Here is a 22323-nt window from a genome sequence, read left to right on the forward strand (position 1 = left end):
TAAGTTTAAAGGCAGCTAACCAGATGAATTCACGCTTGCAATTTGCTAATGGTGGTGCTGCTTCGTCGTAAATATTTCGCAACCGATTTTTGGCAAATGTAAACAGGTTCCTCTTCCCCTCAGTCTCGATCTTCTAAACCTTAGATTTATCACACACACACACACACCCACAGCTTGAAAGTCAGCAAATTCTCGTGGATCAAATGTAGCTGCCCTTTCGTGATGACCAATCCTTTTTTAATCTGCGTGATGATATACTTGCGATCACGCAAACGTTCGCGCCGACTCCATTTTAGTTTCGTTCGCTAAATTCTGATGATGTCTACTTAACTTGAGACACGGTGATAATGCTCGTTCGTACGGCACATTCCAACGGACGATAGACACACAGCTCACTGTGAATATTGCTTAGGGAGAATTAATTAACCCTGCGTTAGATACTTAGACGACGTTAAGTACTTTGGAGATTGGATACGGTAGATAAGACAAAGCTTTCGGTCTACTGTATACTGACCGATGGGTGTTTAAATACAAGAGAACAAGCAAAAAGTAAGAGCCTTCCGTTGGTTATGCTAGTGCTTCTCATTTTGCTCCTAATTACGCTAATGATATGCATGCATACCGGTAGTTCATCAACCATCAGTCGTGCACGTCGCGTGCATTAGACATGTGTGAGGCATACGAACGTGCTACCACCGGTCCAACAGGCATTGATGTCGAGCAACAACGTGTCATGTTTGCGTGCGTTGTTCTGTCCAGTAGTGGGTAAACTCATCTTGAAGGTGCAAAAACTGATGATAGCCACGGCCGTGTGCTTCTCAATGGCGTTTCGGTTATGAAGTACACGCTGAAAGCAATCTTAATCTATCGTACTTATTTGAATGAATAATAATCGTTACGATAATGTAATTGAAAGGGTTTTTTTTTAATAATGAAATTGCGCCTTTGGGAGAGTCGTTGGTAAAGATGAGGTAACCTGGAGATGCTATGCTCTTTTTAAGTCTAAGGTCCTCTACAATATATTCTGCTGATATTAGACTACAATGTGGTGATAGCTTGGACTATGGTGATGTTTGCTACTCTTACTATCCAGACTCCAGACATCCTGCAAATATATCAATATCATGTTGTCTAATGTATTCAGATGTCTAATGTCTTTAATCGTGTAAGTGTAATGAATTTATCCCAAGATTTAACAGAATGTCATGTAGCACATGCTAATGCTTTCCATCCTTCTGGCCTAGGCATCGTGCTCAGTAATAGCTATGAATATTCATATTTTAATTGAAAACGGAACTAATTTCCTCCTTGTTTCTTTGCTTTTATTTGAACCCTGGCACTCCCAGAACCAGCCGGATCGCCGATCGGGATAGTGGGTAATGTTTCTGATGTGATTAAAATGCAAGGAAAGGAAAATAATAAAGAAAATAAAAGGGAAAAGCGCACGAAACAGACCTCAATATATGTATGGTTATTATGGTGCGTCAGGATGGCGTGATTTCACTTTCACTCCACTATACCGTACAATGACCTTTGGCTTCTGCTGTATGGCACCGAAAGGGAAGTCGACCGTCCTTGGGCAATTGCTTTGCCTCGTTTCCATTGCTTGTATGTAGAGCATACAGTGTGTAAAAAATGTTTGTTTTAATTTAGATTGACTACGATATTTAAAAAATATTTAGCATAATGGTATACTTTTTATAGTGCTTTTTAATACAGTACAACATCATCATACTTGTTTATAAATGATCTGTTAAAATGGAATATTATGTTTGTTAGTAATAACATTTGTCTAATGCATTTTTTGTTTATTTTCTTTCAGAAGCAGCATTGAATGAGTTCGTATAGTTGATATAAGCGAACGTTCCAATCCTCGAATACCGTCGGAACCGGAATCTTCCAAATTCGTCCAGGATGGCGAACTACTTCCTGTGCCTTGTTGTTCAACGGTTGGTTCTACCGCTCATTCTGGCAACATGTAAGTATATGGCCGACAGGTTGTGTTTGCTGATGCATCAGATAATGGTGGGTGCGGCAAAGGGATACGCTGTTGTGTAGGCATTTATCATTAAATTTAATTTACTACCTTTTCGGAACGGGTGTCGTAAAATTTTTGGTGCGCTCAGTTGGTGTGTAGGGGAATAGTGTTCGGGTTTTTTTTTCAAACAAATTAGAACGAACCACGGTAAAAGAAGCTAAGGGAAAATAGCTTGCTATCTAAACTCCTCAAACATCAACATGGCGGAAATGTAAACGGAAAGGTCAGGAAATCCTGCCACGTCCGGAGGTGTCTCGGGAATGCAAAGATTTCTGGCACAGTGATTTCGTTTCATTCCCGGGGATGGACTAACGCCACCTCTTTGTATGGTGGGTGTGACGAAAGGAACCTAAGGAAAATGATTAAAATGTCAGATAGAACGACGCGTTGTTGTCTGCTGCCCAGGGTACGATCGAACGGCCATTGTGGGAAAGCGGGTATCATCGTTTTCGCTGTGATATGGCGTCTATCGGAAGGGGAAGTGATTCTGAATCCGGTACGACTGGGTCGGTTGGTTTCTGTTTGGGCCAGTTAGAGAGTTAAGACCAGTGGCTAGGTCATTGGCACGATGGGAGTGAGCGCAGGTGTTTTCGTTCGTTGTGTTTCTTTCCTCCAGTTGACTTTAAGTGTTGACTGTTCCTCGTTAGGAAAAAAATCAATGTAAATGTGTTTTTGTGAATTTAGTTTGTATTATATAATTATTGACATGTTTTTCATGCGATTGTTTTGTTTTCCAAACACGATGAATATTAATGTATTTGATTGGAGGAAATTATAAACAATCAAATTTTCAGCGTAGTTTTGAAGATGTTAACTGAATTTTACAAGAAAGTTTTGTAATTTGTTGCGAAATGTGGAATTTCTAGAATTCCACTAACTCGCCTGGTTGGTTTCAGGCGTGCGATGTAATAAAGACAAATTTCCACCAAACGAAGAAGCCTAAACGTAGAATTGTTTACTAGTTAGTAAAGGAGAGGATTTTTGAAATGTTGTTTAGATACCATTTCATTTTTTTTGGTCTTTGTTTGCTTCGAGTGATGGTTGATGGCGAAGAAAGCTTGAAAGGTTTGCTTGTACTTCAATAAAAAATGAGTTCGATTAGCTGATACAACGACATCACACGATATGACACCTATTAAGGTAGAGTTGATCATGTTTGTCCGTGGCTTATTATTTACTTTGAAGGTATTTATTTACGTGCCAATATCCTTTCGCTTGTCCCTTCGTTGTGCACTGCAAGACATCCGAAAGGTGTGTGAACACTTTCGTGCTTAAAGTGAATGAAGCTGACGTCAATCAAAGGATTTCCCCAGCCGGGTGGGATGAATAACACCCAGAACAAACAAACCTCGTCTATGTGTGTGATCGGATTAGTGGTGCTAGAATGTGCGAACTGAGCATTCAATTACTGGCAACGTAAGCAGTAAGGGAGTCTTTCGTGGTGCGATTTTATGGTCAGAATATCCTACACTGACCTAATTTCCCTCACGGTCAACCGAGTCGTTCGACGTTGTCCTGAAAACAGTGCGAAAGCGAGCGTAAAGGCGAACTGGCGAACTTTGAGCATTGGTGTCGTTTCCGGTCGGCAGGTCAAGTTTGGCGTGTCGTGCGGTAGAATGATTTCGGTTGAGTTAGCTCGTGGTTTGTTTGTAATAAAAACCAAAACGCAGTTCCTGCTCGGTTTGCTGTTCGCGCCTTTACTAATTGATATTACTGCCCTACGGGAGGTTTGATATTTGGGACGAATTAAGGTGGGTTGCCTTTGGGTAAAAGAGGTCAACAGTGGAAGCTTCCATAATCGCGATATTAAGGACGTAATAGGATGACTTTTTTTTAAACACGTAGCTATGTTTCGTTTAGTCGTACGTAGTGTTGAGGTGATTTGGTGCGAACGGTGCGTATCACTTTCACGGTGCATAGTAGCACGAAAAGAGGAGTCGCAGGACACGAATGAACCAGTGGAACTGGGATTAAATAGAACATAAATCATGCACTCTGTCATTCTGTCTTGCTCTGGAACACAAGAGTGGTCAATGATGGACGTGTTAGTATATCACGTCCCATTAGAGTCATTGCTACCCTTAGACAAGAAGTCGAGCGTGTGCTGACCTTTCCAACCAACACCCGGTTTTGTGAGCACACGGGTTGCGTCGGTAGTAATTTCAGTAGGATGTTCTCTCGGGGGCTCAACTTGTATGCTAATTTTATTACACTCCCGCAGCAAACCGGTCATTTTCACTGTAACCTTTTTCCGTCCCCTACGGCATTGTCGGTTGCCTGCATAGGATTTGTGGATTTCTGGACGATGTTTTACACGACGTGTCCCACGGGGAAAAGTGGCGTACGCCCGTATATGCAACGTGGCGCTTCTTCCGGGTATGCTTTTGGGTTCGTCCTTACGCCCTTCAGCAGTGTGTGCAAGTTCTGATGGGCTTCGCAGGTACTTTGGGAGTGTACAGAACTAGTCTTTTATGGTTGTAGAAATTTTATTTTCGTTTGATTCCCAGGAGCCTTAATAAAGAGAAAGCCAACAATGTGCCATCATTCTTTTTTTAGAGCGTAACGTTACATGAAGCGTAAGAATGTTCTCCGCCATTTAAATCATGAACCTTTTTTATGAGAATTCCTATGAAATTTGCACTAACGTTTATAATCTGTCTAATCATCGGAATCATCAGGTTAGGATCGAAAAACACGCATTGGTTTTTCTGAATATATTTTCTAGAAAACAAATCAAACATAATGTGCTTCTAAAAGTATAACGACATTCTTTTATCTTATCTTGTCATGCGTTGACATGCTCAATTTTCACTGTTGGTGTTTGCCATTAAAAATGTTGGATCAAATTCCATTGCTGAATTGAAATTTTTGTTTATCTTGGACTTTCAGGTGTGTTGATGAGACCGGTAGGACTGGCCATTCCATATTTGATATTCCTATTAGCTATACCATATGTGCCTGTTGCCAACAAAAAAACTATCTTGGGTAAGGAGTAAGCTTGTTCAGAAATTCATCCAGACACATTGTAGGTTTAACATTTTTCTCTTGCCCATCTTTCAGGACCAACTGGACTTTTTATGAGGTTATTAATTCTGTGCGGTATAATAGACTTAGCGGTGATGATCGTGTTCCAGCTAATACTGATCGGGTTTCCCGGAAGTTCGATTGAATCGTGCAGCTTAGGTGAAATTATACTACGCCACATTGGTCTGGTGTCGTTCAATAATTTGGACGCCTGGATGGTGGTGTACTGGTTGGCACCAGATGTGATTCTCATTTTCTTTGGCTTCGTAATATACTTCGTTCTGCGGAAGCTGACCGGAGTGATAGTTCCCCGACGTCGCAGAGGCGTTGATGCAACCAACGCACGGGATGACACCGAACAGGGTACGGTCAGTTCGGTACAGGAATCTACTACAGCGGATGCGGATGAGTCCGAACCACAGACGAGTCTCATTAGCCCTGAGCGGTTGCCGTTCTTCACGAAGCTAGGTGTATTGTTGTCAATGTGTATGCTGTGTGTGGTAGGCATCATACAACCATCCGCGCTGAGCGGAGTGTACTATATTGTATTTTTGGGTGCTGCCTCGTGGTGGGCATGCTATAAGAAGCTAGATAGGTACGAAAAATTACTTGCAATAAGAAAAAGCCATGTCTTATATCATTCTATTTTCACTTCTACACAGGGCATTTGGAATAGTTCTAAAGATTACGTTGGTGGTTCTAGTCATACATATAGTGCTGTTTCTGTCATATCAGAATCCATGGCCTCAGGAAGTCTTGTATTTCAACGATACTACAGCGCGAGTTCTTGGACTGAAGCCGATTCTTAATTCGTCCTGCAATCTAGCCAATGGGACCGATATCCGGAACGTGTACTTCAACTCGGACTTTGACACAGATGTGTACCTCAATCCGATCTTCCTGCTCATATGCTACTACACTTTAACGATGACTTCATCTTTGCTGTTACGAACAAGAGTAAGTACCGTGGGTAGATTTTTGAGGTTAGAGGGCAAACATTTAACCGAAAACAACACTAAAGTAGTAACATTAATACTAAAATCAAATTTCATCCCACTGCTTACAAACCCCATATTGGAATGTCGGACGCTCGAAACTAAATCCTTTCTCCACTCTTTCTTCACCCGAATTCGTTTGCAACATGATGCTCCGCATTGTACCTAATGCTGCTATAACGTGCGTTGCCAATGCATGTGCATGTTTGATTGAATCGCTCAAAACGTAAATTTTGGTATCATAAATTCATCGTACAGAGCGATGTGACGAAGGATAGAAAACGGATGGATTTGTCCAGTCAGCTCGAAAATGGCATTAGGCTACAAAATCAGATCTCTTTCCGTATGCAGCGCAAAAACATTCTGCGCAAAACGCTCACCAGCGATCGGTGGCGTGGTGCAGCACGGAAGGTGAAAGTAAGCATTGTCAGCTTTGTACGTTTTAAAGGATTCCATAATTCCTCATTATTGTTTGCCTTGCCTGCACTTGCTCCAGATGATTAAGATCTTCTGCGATATTGCATTAGTGTTACATGTAAGATTTTGCTTCGATTGTAAGTTCCTTAATTTATGCAAATACTTCCGGTAGCGTGACGTTAGAGCTAGATAAACACTTCAGGTAAGACCCAATGCGCTTTTGATCAAAACATCGCTTAGAATATTGCACATGCTTAAACGACTGTTAAGTAAGTGATAAAATTTATTTCGGCTTAGATCATAATTCGCTACATTTCCTTATTGCTAACATGCTCAAAATTCACCAACAATAATTAAAGCAAAATTTCCGAACATTAAATATAACTTTTGCTAACTCTTTGTTGTGGTTTCCTATTTATTTAACAATTGATTGGACTGGTGTTTTAAATGATTTTTTCTAAAATTATTGTTTGATATACACAAAGCTTTTCTACTAATTTTCTTTTATGTCAAAAGTATTGTTCACTCAGTGTGTTTCTGTTCTTTTTTCTTTCTTTTCTTTTTTCATTTACTTGTTTTATGATCTAAACATGCTAAAACACAAAAATGGCAAATGGTCTTTCGATCGATGATGATCTATATTGGAATGTTTTAATTTATTGCTTAAATCTATGTCAATTCTTAACTGTCACCGCGCGATTCTTTGCAAAATTGCACGATCGCAAATCATATGCTATCGTCTATTCATGCACCTTCATCATCATCCTAACATTTTGTGTGCGTGTGTGGGATCTATGGGTGGGATGACTGGCTATGGACATACGTGCTTCTGGATCTTCCCGACCTATGTTCAAAATAACATACACACATACAGTCTCAAATCAATGGTCCGAGCGCAAGGGGATACTATACCTACGGTAGGTCAACGACGTATGGCAGAGACGACACCACACTAGTAAATTCCGATATTCCGGACGAGCGGACACCCGTACGTATTTGATTTGCATATTATTTTCCCCCTACATCCATTAGATATTAGGAACGAAACGAAGTGGTCGACGATTTTAAGAGTTTACCGTCTAGTTTATCTACAGTTATTAATTGGTTTACTTATTCTAAATTTCAAATTTCTTCTTTATTTTAAGTTTAGCATAAGTCCTTTTGTTTTGTGCGTTAAACGTGTATGTGTGTTTTTTCAAACTGTAAAATGAGTGTTGTAAATATGATTGTTCTAATCTTGTTTCATATTTTCGTGTTTTTAATGAGTGTTCTTATGTTTCACTTCCAGCTGATGCGTCGAGGAACGCATAGAATACGAGATGCGTCTGCAAACGATGGCAAAGAAGGCGCTCAAACGGATCAAATAGCTTTAGAAACATTAGGTAAGTGAAGACAGTTTTTGAAATTCTAATGCATCTCTAACAGCCACATTGCACAAAATTGACGAACATAGCTTAAAAAGTATGTGTAAATGAATTACTTCCTTCATTGGTTCACTATTGGTTTACTAAAATTATCGATGATGAGTGATTATAGTCTGTATATTTTGACGCGAAGCACACATTTCAACCCAACGAAATTTGACAAAATATGAATCATGGGAAGAAATACATTTATAAAACAATAGACAAAAAATGCACTATTTTTATATTTTCATGTTTGTTTCACGCAAATAGTCAGTCATTATTGCTGTTGTACAACATGCTTCGGATTCATTATTTCACGCTCACGCTCAACTCTTTAACTTTATTGTACTTAATTACTTTTTACTCTTAATTTTCTCCTTTTCCTTTTTTGTTATTATTGGCAATGAAAATTCCGTGTCGAATGCTTTTCACGCGCACATCCTGCATACTGTGCCTGTGTGTATGTGCATCTGTAAATATGATCCTGCATTTATACGGTGATTCGGTAATGGATAAAAACTCAACGACGAAATTCACACAAAACTCACTTATTTTATTCAATTAAAAAAAAAATATGTTGAACGTTTATTTGCAACCACAAACTGAAACCAAACTCACAATACATTCATTTTGATGCTGTGTCTCCGACAATACTAAAGCAACGAATAAAACTATTTCAGAAGAAGAAGAACCATCCAGTTTCTTCGAGCAGGCGCTGTTGGCCATTCGGAATGTGGCCACTTACATTTATAAGAATAGTTACATCTTTACCAATGTAATAATGATGGTGAGTAGACTTAACAAGAGAACGATTTCTATTGTCTGTAATAACATACTCTTTTTTAATTTGAGGTTTGGAGCATCATGTACCACAGTTGGTTGACATTCGTGCTACTACTGTGGGCAAATGCAATCTGGATCTTACCGAATCATCGTAGAAATATGCTTAACTCCAGCCCTTTTCTGGTGATATATGCGGAACTCCTTCTGTTGGCGCAGTTTCTATATGGAATGAATCTAACAGAGGCTGAGCTACCGACAGTTGTGGAGGTAAATTTTGATGGTAGACAAGAATGGTGAACAGTTGGTAAATCGTTGTTCTACTTTGGACTAGGGTTCTGGTATCAACCTAGAACAAGTGGGATTCGTTCGGCGCACCGAGTATCCATGCGTTCCGCTACTTGTGAAGTCACTGTTCACCACGATGTTCTGGATTTCTTTGAGGCAGCGCATCCAGGAGAAACAAACAGAGCGCCGAGAATCGATGATTGCCAACATGGCCGCACCACTGCAGTTACCAGTAGGAGCAGCAACGACTGCAGCAACGGGGCCTTCGTCGGCGACCGAACATCCGCCAGAGAAAAAGTCGTCCGCCATTGTAGACAAGATGGCGAAATTCTTACGATCGTTAATGATCAAGTTCTGGATCTGGGTGGTGGCTCTAACGCTATTTCTTTCCGCCATCATTGGCAACCGCATGACCGTGTTCCGAATCGTGTACATGGTGTTATTTTTGTGCTTTGTCCTTACATTCCAAGTAAGTAATTGTTAGCATGAAAGAAAATGGCATTAGCTTATAACCTACCGGTTACGATCATGCATTTCTTTTCAGTTTTCCTTCCGAGTGTGGCGTAGAGTAATGTTCACGTTTTGGCTGACTGTTATCATGTACTCGATGGCCATTTTAATATTGGTTTACTTGCATCAGTTTGAACAGTTCCCGGGGTACTGGGCAGCGATAGGGATATCAAAAGAGTTGTGCGTATCTTTCTAGAAGTTAATTGAATCGTTTAGTCTGTGAACGATATGTTGAAACACACTTTCTATTCGCAGACAAGAGGACATAGGATTGGAAATCTTTAAAACTGGTCAGCTGTTTTTACACTTGGTTAATCCAACTTTGGTGGTTATCATAACCGTTATTCAGCTGCACTATTGTCATGATCGTTTTCTGATCATTAGTGAGATACCAACCATGTAAGTATGGTGCATAGTTTCTAGTATGTGCAACAATAATAATAATAATGTTTGTATCTGCTTTAATAGCCAAACCGAGGATCAGTCTGACGATGAAGAGAAGCAAGAACCCGCAACGCCGGTTACCGACGGTCCCGCCTATGGTACATTTACGAACGCCGAAACTATTGTCATTGATGATTCTGCTGAACCTGCAGCTCAAACTACCGCTACAAGTGAAGAACAGATTCATCCAAAACCGTCCATGTCGACGGATGCTCAACCTGTACGGGAAAAAGTTATTGATGAAGATGATGATGATCAGAGCGAAAAGATCGAAGATTTTCGCTTCCGGAAACTCTCGAGACAGGAGATTACAGGATTCGCAAGGAAGGCGTGGAAGCAATCGCTTCAACTGCTAGAGCTAACGTGGTTGTTCTTCGAGATTCACATGTTGAAGATTGTGTTGATAGTAGCATTTTCATTGAGCGTGAATTCGGTCAACTTTCTGCACCTCCTGTACGTTGTACTGTCGGTTTTCACGGTAAAAGCACACACAACCGGGAAGGATTCTCTGATGTACGTACAGTTAATCAGAATAACGCGAATCATGTCTCTGTTCTCCGCGATAATGCTTATCTTAACCATGATCTATCAAGTGAAGTACATTAAGGAAGAAAATTTCCAAAGCGAATGTCCAAATATCGATGGAAACACAACACAGATGGACATGAACAATGCCAAATGGTTTGGAATGCGCAAAACTGGATCGGGTGAAACGTTGTCTGACCTGCTAAGACCGTATTTGGTTTACATACTTATTGTGACCGTGCATACGGTGACTATTTTACGTCAAACGATACACCGCATACGGCTAGGACAGTCGCCAAAAACTCCCTCGCTAATGTTTCCGAATATTGTGCGGGCCGATGCAGACAAGGATATACCAAGGATGATACAATATTTGTTTAACTACGGGTACTACAAATTTGGCGTTGAGATTTCACTCGTGACGTTGATTGTGGTGATTGGAAACCGAATGGACGTTTTTTCCATTTTCTACGCTATATGGCTGGCAATAATGTTCCACATGACACGTGAAGGATTGCAGCGTCTTTGGAAACCACTGACGTGGTTCATTGTGGTCATTATACCGATACAGTACGTGTTGTTTATCGGGCTGCCACCGCTTGCGTGTGTGAACTATCCATGGTTCATACCACAGCTGGATCATTTCCGTATCTGGGCCATGTTACCTGAAAATACGAACGAGTTTCGAAGCTTTGCCAATAAGATGGTGTCGGACTTTGTGCTGCTAATGTTTCTCTGTCGCCAAACCGTCGTATTTCGGCTAGAGACAAATCCTACGCGAGGCTTCGGCGGGGGCAGCAATACGTCGGTGCTGGAAGATTTCAAGAAGCTTGATGAGGGTACCTTACAGAATCCGACTCCGGACTTCATCACCAAGGTGCGCAATTGGTTGGATATGCTAAAGCGGACGCTATTTTTGGTGTCCTTTTGGTTTACGTTGGCTGTAGTGTTCCTGTCCGGATCGAGTCGGGTGAATTTGTTCTCGATCGGATACCTGATCGGTGCTTTCTTTTTCCTGTGGCAAGGAACAGACTTTTATCTGCATTCGATAGAGTACATTCTAAAGCGGTAAATACTTATTTTTCATCTCGTCTGTGATAGTTGTGTTATATTGATTGTGTTTTTATATTTCCTAACTCTTTTCAGCTGGAACATTCTCATATGCTACAATGTGTTCGTAATAGGCGCCAAAGCGTTTCTGCAGCTTTTTGGTTGTCTGTTTCTGGAGAACCTGGTGAATAACAATTGCTGGGTGATGCAGCTCTTAGGCATGAACTGCTTATCCTCAACGCTTCCACCACTGCCACCTGGTACAGTGGATCCAGGTGAACAGTGCAATATTCCTCATCCGTCCGATGCAGGCCTATTTTGGGATGGAATGTGTTTCGCCTTTCTACTGCTGCAGCGGCGCCTTTTCTCAAGCCATTACTTCTGTCACATCATCAACGAGTCGAAGGCGAGCAAATATTTGGCATCAAGGCAAGTTGCAACGGGTGCGCAGGATCGATAGATGACTCGTGTTAAACTCAATTTCGTTCCGTATATATTTTTAGAGGTGCGGAGCTAATCGAGGAACTGCGAATCAAAGAAAGTGCGCAAGAAGCGGAACGGGAACGGCAGATATTGGAAAAAATCAAAGCCAAAATGGATCGTATAAAAGCGACGCAGCAGAAAATTCTGGAGGCCGTGCAAGATCCTGCAACCCACGCGATAGGTAACCTTTTTCAGGTCCTAACAATGCATCCGATATCAATTTCCTTTCCAACTAGCAGCTATATACGTTTTGGGTTGCATTTCGCAAAAAAGTTTCATTACTCGTTTAATGCATCGAAGGAGATCCGTTTTTCGATAGCTATCTGGTCGCGTTCTGTCACGAAATAGTATAAGAATAATATGTAAAGTAAAAGCGAATTTGTCTCTATCGCTCACTTACTTACTCACGATGAATGTGCTATATGATGATGGTTGTGCAACATTTAACTATGTGCACGAGAAATTAACACTGGAGTAAGTATTTACCTTTTATTATTATTTTTTATGTTAGTTTACCTTTTATATCTTTCACTTCATTCGTGACATTTGTTTCTATAATGGTGATGGAAGTAGTAATGAATATATCTGTGAGGTTTCTCTTTCGAGCATATTCAACATTAGACATGCTGATTAAGAGCTGATTAATCAAATCTTATAAATTTATATCTTCAACTAGTGCAAGGTCACGAATTAAGTAAAACCCGTAATAATTAATTGAAATTTTAAGGATAACATACAAATACGATCGTTGTTTTGTTTGCTGCACAGAACGTTTTGGATTACAATTCATTTTTGATCATTGTTGCCTTTTACAAGCAAATGTGCATAGTAGTTTAGTGCTTCACCATCGTATGCGTTATCTAGTTATATGGTAGATGTCACTGAAACACTATTTGTAGCACAGTTGCCTTGTGTGAATACAAACCTTGTAGCACATTTAGGACACAGTTGAGTTAGTAGTGGGCGCTGAAAATGTATCAATCGTTCAAAAGGCTAACGGAAACGGAGACGGTGGTTTGGTTTTTCCTTTCTTTCGTTCTTTTCTCTTTCCATCATTCCTTATGGCAAACGTACAAAACACTATCAATGTACTTCTGCTGCTTACTATTTCACTACACACCCGGAAGATGCCGGACGGCGTCAGCTACAGCCGACTCATAGTATGTCATCATATACAGGATACCACACGCCGATAGAGGACGAAATAGCGGCCAATTCAATGTTTATCGAAGGCGAGGGTCTCTCGGAAATGCCCTCGGATAATGGTGGATTGACGGTGGGCCGAGGATCGTACCAAACACAGGTTTGTAGCGTTGCTAATATTCGATCATGGAACACAAAACAAAAAACCATAAGTAAAGCGTAAGTTGAGGGCTATTTGTCGAAATGGTGTAATATTACCCGACAGATAGCTCAGTGAAGGTATCCACCAGCATAATTGTTACACTCTTCCACCGTAGGTACCATCGCCAAGCTCCGCTCTTATGACAGTGTCGCTGGATGCTTATTTGGATCCTCAGCGAATGTCATTTGATTCGCCTAACGATTTGATGGCACGAGTTTGCAGTCCAGATGATACGTTCCCCGTATTTTCACCACCACCGTTCGAGAAGGAGCAGACACCGTTAGTGGCCACGACCACTAACACGCTAATGCCACCAACGAAGACGGCGCTACAAACGCGACAACATCGCCGACAGTCGAGTTTAAACGCTGTTTCCTGGCCAGCAAATAATGAGCTAACTGTTAGTCCAAAAGCGCAACATCGCACGGCTGCCACTGGCAATATCTACATGCCAACTGAAGTAATTTGCTTAATACTATTCACTCACCAGCGGGTTCAATTGTTCTCGATCGGCAAATTGATTCGATTTTTTAGGAAACATTGCAGCTTAGGATTTTTAATTGATAATGATCGGGGTTATTGCTTATTCTAGGATTTCGCTAACGGTCGGGATAACAATGATCAATCTCAGCAACCTTCCCAATCACCGCGTTCACCCCGCTCTCCGCGTTCGGCTACTTTCGCACCGAATCAACCACGTCATCGACGATTGTCGAGCATAGGATCCGGTTCCGGCGTACCGGACGAACTGACCGGGGGCGATGCCGTCGGTGCGCGCCGTCGCTCGAGCTTCTTGGTGTCGCTGTTCGTGGATGAGGATACCACGCGGTACGATGAGGTTACGACCACCGCGAACGGCGGCCCCATATCCCGGCGACGGTCGCGATCACGCAGCTTTTGGGGTCCGGTTGGTGAAGCCGGTTTGCGGGACTCGATCCGATCCGCTCGATCGCGTTCGCCCGTATCACACCACGAGTGTAATTATACTTTACCACATTCTTTACCGTACATTTATTGATGTTCGTGTCGTGTACTTCGTTTGAAATTATTCTGTTTCACAATCTTCTCTATTCCATTAATTTTTTTGTCTTATTTATCTGGCGTAATGAATCAACGTTGCTTACGTTTCTTTCCCAATTCACTGACACGCGCAGCCGCTTTCGTCTTTTAGTCTGCACTCGTTATAAATGCACAAAACCACTAATGAATAGTGATAATAGCATCCGCACTGAAATAAAATGACCGCCAAAATTAGCTAAAGCTCGAACCCGCAAGGTAAGAATGTATTGCAATGATAGATAGACGCAGCAAATCCATCAATTACCAACAACTGTACATAGTTTAACAAATAAATAAGTTTTTTTCTCTGTTGTGTTTACCTTTTTCTATATACTACTTTAAGCTGTCAATAGATATGGATAATGATAAAACCGAATGAATAATCAATTTAATTATACGTGCATGGGAACAGAACGACGCGATTCTTGTGTTGCACAAGTGAAAATCATGTAATGTCTGTACATATTTTACAAGCAATAGAGTAAATAACTTGCTTTTGCCTATATGTATCTTTCATCCATTTCAGGAACAGTTCGCCAATCTCTAACACAAATCTGTCGAAGATTGTTTATTGCATCTCACTACTAAATACTACGTTAGATCGCTAAGAAGTAAACAAATTGTACGAGTGTATTATTCATCGGTTAACTTTTGGGTTATGTTTTGGGAGTGCGCAACTGAGTCAACTCACAAACGCCAGAAACGAAAAATTGCCTTTATCATGATAAAGCTACATAAAGCTATACTTTCAGACGATATATACCCAAATCTTAGCTCAGCGAAATTTGGTCGATGAAAGTAGTACTACTCGTACCATCGAAAGTGAAGTAAATTTTTATCTGTCTAGTATCTTCCCTAAACGCACGTCCACAAGTGTTACACTCGTTGTCACTATGTTGCCACTACACTATGCCTTTTTCTTACATTTTCAACCCTCGGTTTTGTTTTCTCTCTTCCTCTTATTATAGATACTGTCGACCATAGGTCGAGTTTGAAGCGCAAAATATCGGAACACCGACCAACGGGTAACGGACGGCGGCAAAAAGCGACGGAACTGCGATTCCTCCGCTTTTTGCATAACCGTATTATCTTCCTTTTCTTCTCTCTGTTTTGTTGTCCTCCCACCACTCCCATCGCGTATTCATTACTAGAGCATTCTATTACCCCATCGTACTTTGGAGTATGTAGTATTTGGATGCTGGATGCACTATTTCTCTCCCAGCGCTGTATCGCTTTCGGTTAACGCTCTGTCTGTTGTTTATTATCCATTTGCGAAACTGTTCGCAATTAGGACTGCTAAGTTTGGAGCCGGTAGTTCTGGAAGGATGTGGGATGTGATTTTGTGGTTGAATTCCAATTTTTTTGCCACATGCCATACTAATAACTGGGAGAGATAACTGTCATTGTTTCGTGTACCGAAAGGAGTATTTGTTTTCCGTATGTAGTCATTTGTGACTAAAACACTCGGGTGAATCTACCCTTTCTGTCAGTGGTTTGGTTGGTTGGTCGTAATGTTCCTAATTTGTATTGCATATTGACTAGGAAACGTGTTTCTAATATGTCTGGCTGTCTATCCAATCTTTCCTAACAATTACGTTTTACGTTCACCTATGGCAATCAGTGGTTCTTTCCAGCAAATGCTTCCCTAACGCTTCACAATCGTCGTTCTAGCAATAGTAAAGCTATAGGTATACTAACTTTGATTCGCCTGAAAAATTGCACATTGTTTCCTGTTAAGATCGGTTGGAAATTCATCAAAGTGTTCGCCCTGGCTAGAGGCAATAGTAGTGGAAAGAAGAAAAAAAAACCTAGGAAGTAAAAATCCTGGTGGTGGAATGCGTAAGAAATAGAGACTATGGACTCTAATTTAAATAATTTGAAAAGAGAAATTTTATTGTTTCGAACAAGTGGGATACTGTTTTATCACAATAAGCACACCCAATTGGCAATACTTCTCTAAACCTTCATAACACAAAGGACCGCACTGGATCATTAGTTTGCTATTGGCATACATAATCAATTGATTTAGTGGTATTTTTATTGTTAGCACCTTTTTGTTTCAACTATTATTTAGAATTATTTTTTTATTGGAAAAGATCTCTGCCTTCCACGGTAACAGGAATAACAAACAAAAGGTGACAAATAACATTGAAGACTTAAAAAAATATCTGTCAGTTCCTAAGCACAAAAAGATCTGGTGCCACCGATCTTTGATTTGTTCCATACACGATAAAAACCGTAGAATAAGCTTTATTCGTTTCATGGGTATATTTATGAACGTTGAATATCTGTATCAATGTAAAATGACTAATTCGTCCGTAAACTATACTCCTTTCAGCCATACGATCCGGTGACTATTACATGTTTGAAGAGGTGGAGCAGGAGTTTGAGTTGGATTTAATGGAACCGCACGAGTATGAAGACGATCTGGAAGAAAAATCACAAAAGGATCAACGGCTCCGTCAAAGGCTTACGCTAGGAAGGGTAGGTTTTTGTGTTCAGTTTAAGCCATATTCAATGATCATTCGATTGGTTTAAAATTTGACTACTTTATTGGATTTCTGAAAAGAACTGTTGTAGAAAGGCGGAGATTTTAAGTTTACACAATATTTTCCTGTTATTTGTAAGTGCATTTCTACACCGATTATTACTTCGCACTGCATGTATAAGTGTTGCTCTTGCTGTTATATTCTTCACTTCGATTGTTCGCCTGTGGATTTAATTTTATCCTATGGTTTGAATGATTGTTATTCTTTAAATTGATTTATAATCTTTTAATTCGCACCGAGACGAAAGTTCATTTTTTGTTTTTCTTTATCTAATTTTTTTGTCACAATACACCAATTGGCTGTACCGTCACTGTACTTTGCACTGTATGCACAACGTCACAACTTACTGCGGACATGCATTTATCCTTGTTGCCCGTGAAACAAACCCACACATGCCCAACCCTTGCTCGATCTGTGCATTGTTCGTGCATCCTTTAACCACGTCACCACGTCGACTGATATATGCACTTGTTACAATGCGCTATATTGCTACAAAACGAACCGCATCCCCGCCTTTTACATCAATCGCCACAGTTGGCCGCACAGTTGCGCAAGCAAAGACAAAAGGAGGTGTATGAGCTTGCGTACGGTGACCGCACTGATACTGATGACTCTAATGAGGTCGATCAGCCTCCTACACTAGCATCCAGCGATCTACCCGGAGAGGATCAGGCACATCCACCGTTACGCCGGCGCCTTTCGTCCCCGATTGTTTTACGGCGCAGACAATTAGGCATGGCCGCCAGGGACGACCATACTGCTCTTCCGGAACGATCTGCCCTTTCAGAACCATTACCACCGCACGATTCAGCTCATTCAGTGAGTTTTGCGTTTATTTTTGTTCGAATTTCGCCGTATTTTGATATCTCATGCGCGTCCATGGTGTTGCATAATGCTAGTTCCATTGTTTTGATGTATTTTCATTATTTCCTACCAGTTCTGCATTAGTTGTTATGTTGTTTTTGTTTGTTTTTCGTTCTGTTTTCACTTATTAAAAATTTCTTCTCCTTTTACTTACTTTTATGATCGGCTTATTTAGTTATTTGCTTTTAAATGTATAATGTTTTGGAGTTGAGTTCTATTTTTATTTCAAAATCTATTTGACTGCTTATCTATGCTGTTAATATTTACATTCAAACAAGTTGTTTCGTATTTCTATTAGTTTCTGAAATTTCATATTAAAAAGCGCTTTGCGGTTATATACAATTGATTCGGTTTGATATCGGTTTTTTTACATTTCATCAAAATATTCATTTACCACCCGAGAATATCTAAAGAGAGATAATTGAGCAACTCTTTGGTTCATTTGACTACATCTGTGTTTAATATTATGCTCGTTCGATTTTTCCCTGGCATTCTGTTGTTGCTACTACTTCGTGTATTCTGGACTTCTTTCCCCTTATAACGTATGTCTCTGGGATCTGCACTCTTCTTTCGCGGGTTGCGTATGTAACTAGCAGAAAAACAGTAGGTTTCGGTATAATGCTTGCACATATGCGATTGGCATACGGAACTGCACACAAATCGCCTCACTGTTTGTAACCGTTTCTTTATTGTATCTGGCTTTTGTTCAAAATTAAGGCTTGTGAAATGTTTTCAACGGTTGTTTGCTTTCTAAGTATGGGTTCGTGATATTCATTAATTGCTTGTTCCTTGTTTTAGGCTACTCGGCAACGAAAACCAACTGCGTTGGATGCACCAACTGTTGAAACGGGAGGTCCGAGTCGGGAATTGCATCCCCAGCAATCGATAACAGACGAAGAGGCACGTCTATTGAGCGACGACGAAGATGAAGTGGAGGGCAGAAAAGAAGCTGCCCCGGAAGAAAAGAAGAGCAAATTTTCCCTGTCAGGATTAGCACTCATACCGGCGTTTTTGGCCGGGGCCGTTGGTTCTGTGACGTTGCGGTTACATCGTGCTTCGCGTAATTATCGTTACGTGATGCGTGTGCTGACCAGGGAAAAGCAGGTGTTGAAAGAAACGCCTGGTTTCGGTGTTGGTGTTCGGGACAAGGACGGTGTATGGACGCATTGTGTATCGCGAACTGGAAGGTAGGTTCTTCATCCGTAAGATTTTGTAAAAAAGAAGCGAAATTAGAAAAACCCTTTGCTCGTAGTATCAGCCTAACCGATCAGTTGGTCGGCATGTTCGTACGTGAGTGTGTTTATGTAAATAACATTGGGGAGAAGGAATCATATAACTCGAAACTAACATAATATGTGTGTGTATACTTTTAGACCATGGCTTGAGCTACCATAGAGAGGCAACTAGTGTTTCCCGCATAGCATCCTTCCTGTAACCGCTAGTACCTATTATGATTTAAATTTTAACCCTCATTTAATTTATGCAGTAGTACTTCACCACAGCCCGAAGGTACGGCACATTCGGGCTCGGCACAATCAGGGTCTAGTAGCAGTAGTCTATTGTCTCGTCCTGGGTCGCTTGCATCCATCAGTAGATTCAACAGTAGTAATGTTAACGATAACACAGACTACGAACGAGACTATGCGGAAGCCGAACAGCCAGCGTCTGCCGTTCCGTCATCGCCAGCTGTAACGTTCACGGTGTCCGAGGTCCAACCGGACACGGCAAGCGAAAGCGAGGCAAAACCTAACACAATCCGCGATCTGCAGGAATACTGTACAGAACGACAGCATGGGGATGAAGGGTAATACTATGAATACTACACAACTACACCATTAAAGCACTGAAGGGATCATGAAGTGAAGAAAAAGAGAGAGAGAAGAGAGAGACAACTATGGATTTTGTATCGTAAAGCAACAAATGGTTACCGATTATCAATTTCCTTAATGGTGACTTAATGAATTTGAATTTTGTATAACGTAAAACTGTCCAAACTGCTTTTAGTAGAGCCATTAGATAGAGAAAACAGCAATAGATTGTACATTAACTGGAATGCAACACTTGCACAAAGCTGTACATATTTTTGAAAGTTTATTTATTGATCTTTTAAGATCATCTGTTTTTTTTAATTGTCCGAAAAGTTTCGACAATTAACACGTGGTATTCATTGGTAAAGATAATTGATGCAACTATTTATAATATTTATATTTCGTTCAGACTGCATACAGTAAGTGGATTAGGAGCAGCGTTAGCGATGATCGGTCGTAAAGATCCGCTAAGAGAAGAGTAAGTAGCAATCTGTGCAAATTGATTGATTGATTGGTATAGCACTTTACGTCTATTTGTGGTAGTTGCTTATCATACAAATGTATTTAGAAACTATCCACTTTTCTATCAGTTATTATTATTTCGATAGAAATCATACACTACTCATGTGCATTTTACGTTTGTTGTTACTATTTTGTTTGGAACCATGTTCTGTTATTATTGAGATTCATTTTCATTCGGTTATATTTATCTACTTACGGTATGATACCTATGTTCATTTTTGGTTGTTGTATTTATCACACACACCATCCAAAGACTCGAATCATACTATCACCGTAGGCGCAGTAATAGTTTACTACCCGAGATACTGATCTCGGCACCGTCGGCCGAACGCGGTCTGGACGAAGATGGGATACCGTACCGCTACTATTCCAATGATACACTGGACAGGTACAGTCCCTATTCCAGAAATGCAAAACACCGCAAAAGTGCAACAGCACGCTCCTCTACACTGCAGGAAATTTATTCTTTGTCCGTCACAGACCTACACTACACACTGCACCCATGAATGATCATGAACTCACTGCACTACATCTCACTTTATGGCGTATTTTTATGAACATCTTCTGCAAAGTTTCGTACCCCCGAATACCTTACTAACCGCTTGTATTCAATTTGCTGGAGCTGGAGATGATACCTATCTCCTTGGAAAAAAATCCCCTAGCCTACCTAAACATAGATTATAAATATGAATTGAATGAACGATCCATAGCTGTCAGCAAATTGGCATCATGCGGTAATATGATCGATTACGCAAAAGAAGACGCACATTTTGCATTAAATTTGGTGAATTGTTTCTTTAAGGTCTAACAGTTCAAATGCACTTTGCACTATTTTAAACCAAATGATTGTGCAATGCTAACAAATGCTGATGTTGAACGAAGGATGGTAAATATTTCTATAAGCCTGTTGATTATTGAATTGCATTAATGTGTGAGAGAATTTTCTGATATGAATTTCTAACCGAAGCTTAATATGATCCTTGCTGAAAAGGAATAACATTACTTGTGTAAAGTATAGAGCATGATCACTAAATAATAGAAATATTTAATACTGTCGCTGCTGTTAAATACTGTATACTCCAGGATGTGCAAACATTTCCAATTAATTCTAAAACTCTAATTCCACAGCAAAACCGATGGCAGCTCAACCGAAGCCGTCAAACGTACACTGGACGAGGTGAGCTCCGAGGAAGACTTCTCGTCACGAAAACACTCCATAATATTCGAGTTGCTTCAAGCAGCGTGGTACGCCATTATGTCACACACCGACTTCATTTGCTATTTTGTAGTATTTTTAAATCAGGTAGGTGATTGACATCATCGTTGTAATGTTGTTTGTACTTATGTCGCATTATAATTGTAGGTGAATTCGGCCAGTTTACTCTCATTGCCACTTCCATTGATGGTAACGCTCTGGGGAACACTTACGTTCCCACGTCCAGCGCAAACGTTCTGGACAATGCTGATCGCGTACACTCAGATGGTGGTGCTGGTGAAGTGTATCGGTCAGTTTGAAATGTTCTGGTGGAACCAAACACCAATACCTTCGAATCAACCGTTCCACGTAGCACGGCTATTCGGCATTGAGCGAAAGGACGGTTATGCAACATACGATCTGATGCTGCTGCTTATGCTATACTGTCATCGGTTTATACTAAAGTCGCTCGGCCTGTGGAAATCGGACCCGACAGATGATCCGGCACTCACGGAAGGAATCTACCAGGTGGATACAAATGACGATCGTACAAAGGCGTTAATGGCGTTGGCAGAAGAAAATGAGAAAAAGTAAGATCTCTAGATTGCATTTAGGATACATTTTAAGCTTTCTTTTCTGACGGTATCGTACTATATTGTTTTGTGAGGAAGAAAGCACCGTGAAGAATATCTTTTGAACCTAAGAAATGCACTCCAGCAAGCACAATCCTGTCCGCCGAGGAATGAATTTAGAAGCATTAATGAAGGTTTTTATTTGTGTGTGTGTGCTATTTGTGTTGTTTTACATTACATAAATATGTCTGTTCTATTGTTTTGTTCCGTTCATAAAGCTCGAAGATCACGAAGAGATACAGTAATTATGTTTATAAAAAGTCACACATCATTCATACGAAGATATTTTTCAAATGAAAGTGCTCAAATTATTCTTCCCATGCCCCTTGAACAGATGCCCTTAGCAGTAGCTAAGTTCGTTATTACCATACATTCTAACGGGTATGACA

At 40.6% G+C, this 22323-nt stretch overlaps 1 protein-coding gene across 20 annotated transcripts in view; it reads left to right on the forward strand.

Annotated features, from left to right (window-relative positions):
• The window catches only part of LOC125763342 (piezo-type mechanosensitive ion channel component), a 44539-nt gene that overhangs the window by 19053 nt on the left and 3163 nt on the right, over nucleotides 1-22323 (forward strand). For 9 of the 20 annotated variants that reach the window (XM_049426350.1, XM_049426351.1, XM_049426352.1 and 6 more), the window contains 22 exons: nucleotides 1823-1978; nucleotides 4928-5023; nucleotides 5099-5657; nucleotides 5725-6019; nucleotides 6316-6474; nucleotides 7763-7856; nucleotides 8540-8667; nucleotides 8733-8930; nucleotides 8995-9417; nucleotides 9493-9638; nucleotides 9714-9857; nucleotides 9927-11495; nucleotides 11574-11906; nucleotides 11981-12141; nucleotides 15333-15389; nucleotides 16703-16848; nucleotides 17448-17732; nucleotides 18576-18964; nucleotides 19264-19581; nucleotides 19995-20063; nucleotides 21236-21410; nucleotides 21471-21892. In XM_049426350.1, the coding sequence (XP_049282307.1) occupies nucleotides 1915-1978; nucleotides 4928-5023; nucleotides 5099-5657; nucleotides 5725-6019; nucleotides 6316-6474; nucleotides 7763-7856; nucleotides 8540-8667; nucleotides 8733-8930; nucleotides 8995-9417; nucleotides 9493-9638; nucleotides 9714-9857; nucleotides 9927-11495; nucleotides 11574-11906; nucleotides 11981-12141; nucleotides 15333-15389; nucleotides 16703-16848; nucleotides 17448-17732; nucleotides 18576-18964; nucleotides 19264-19581; nucleotides 19995-20063; nucleotides 21236-21410; nucleotides 21471-21892 (6230 nt within the window). In that variant the 5' untranslated portion in view covers nucleotides 1823-1914. Of the gene's footprint in view, nucleotides 1-1822; nucleotides 1979-4927; nucleotides 5024-5098; nucleotides 5658-5724; nucleotides 6020-6315; nucleotides 6475-7348; nucleotides 7463-7762; nucleotides 7857-8539; nucleotides 8668-8732; nucleotides 8931-8994; nucleotides 9418-9492; nucleotides 9639-9713; nucleotides 9858-9926; nucleotides 11496-11573; nucleotides 11907-11980; nucleotides 12142-13087; nucleotides 13264-13420; nucleotides 13766-13897; nucleotides 14283-15332; nucleotides 15390-16702; nucleotides 16849-17447; nucleotides 17733-18575; nucleotides 18965-19263; nucleotides 19582-19994; nucleotides 20064-20384; nucleotides 20496-21235; nucleotides 21411-21470; nucleotides 21893-22323 lie in introns of all 20 variants that reach the window. The other 11 variants (XM_049426368.1, XM_049426358.1, XM_049426359.1 and 8 more) reach the window with 11 other exon arrangements.

The sequence above is a fragment of the Anopheles funestus genome, chromosome 2RL (assembly GCF_943734845.2).
Source record: "Anopheles funestus chromosome 2RL, idAnoFuneDA-416_04, whole genome shotgun sequence".
Classification (NCBI taxonomy): domain Eukaryota; kingdom Metazoa; phylum Arthropoda; class Insecta; order Diptera; family Culicidae; genus Anopheles; species Anopheles funestus.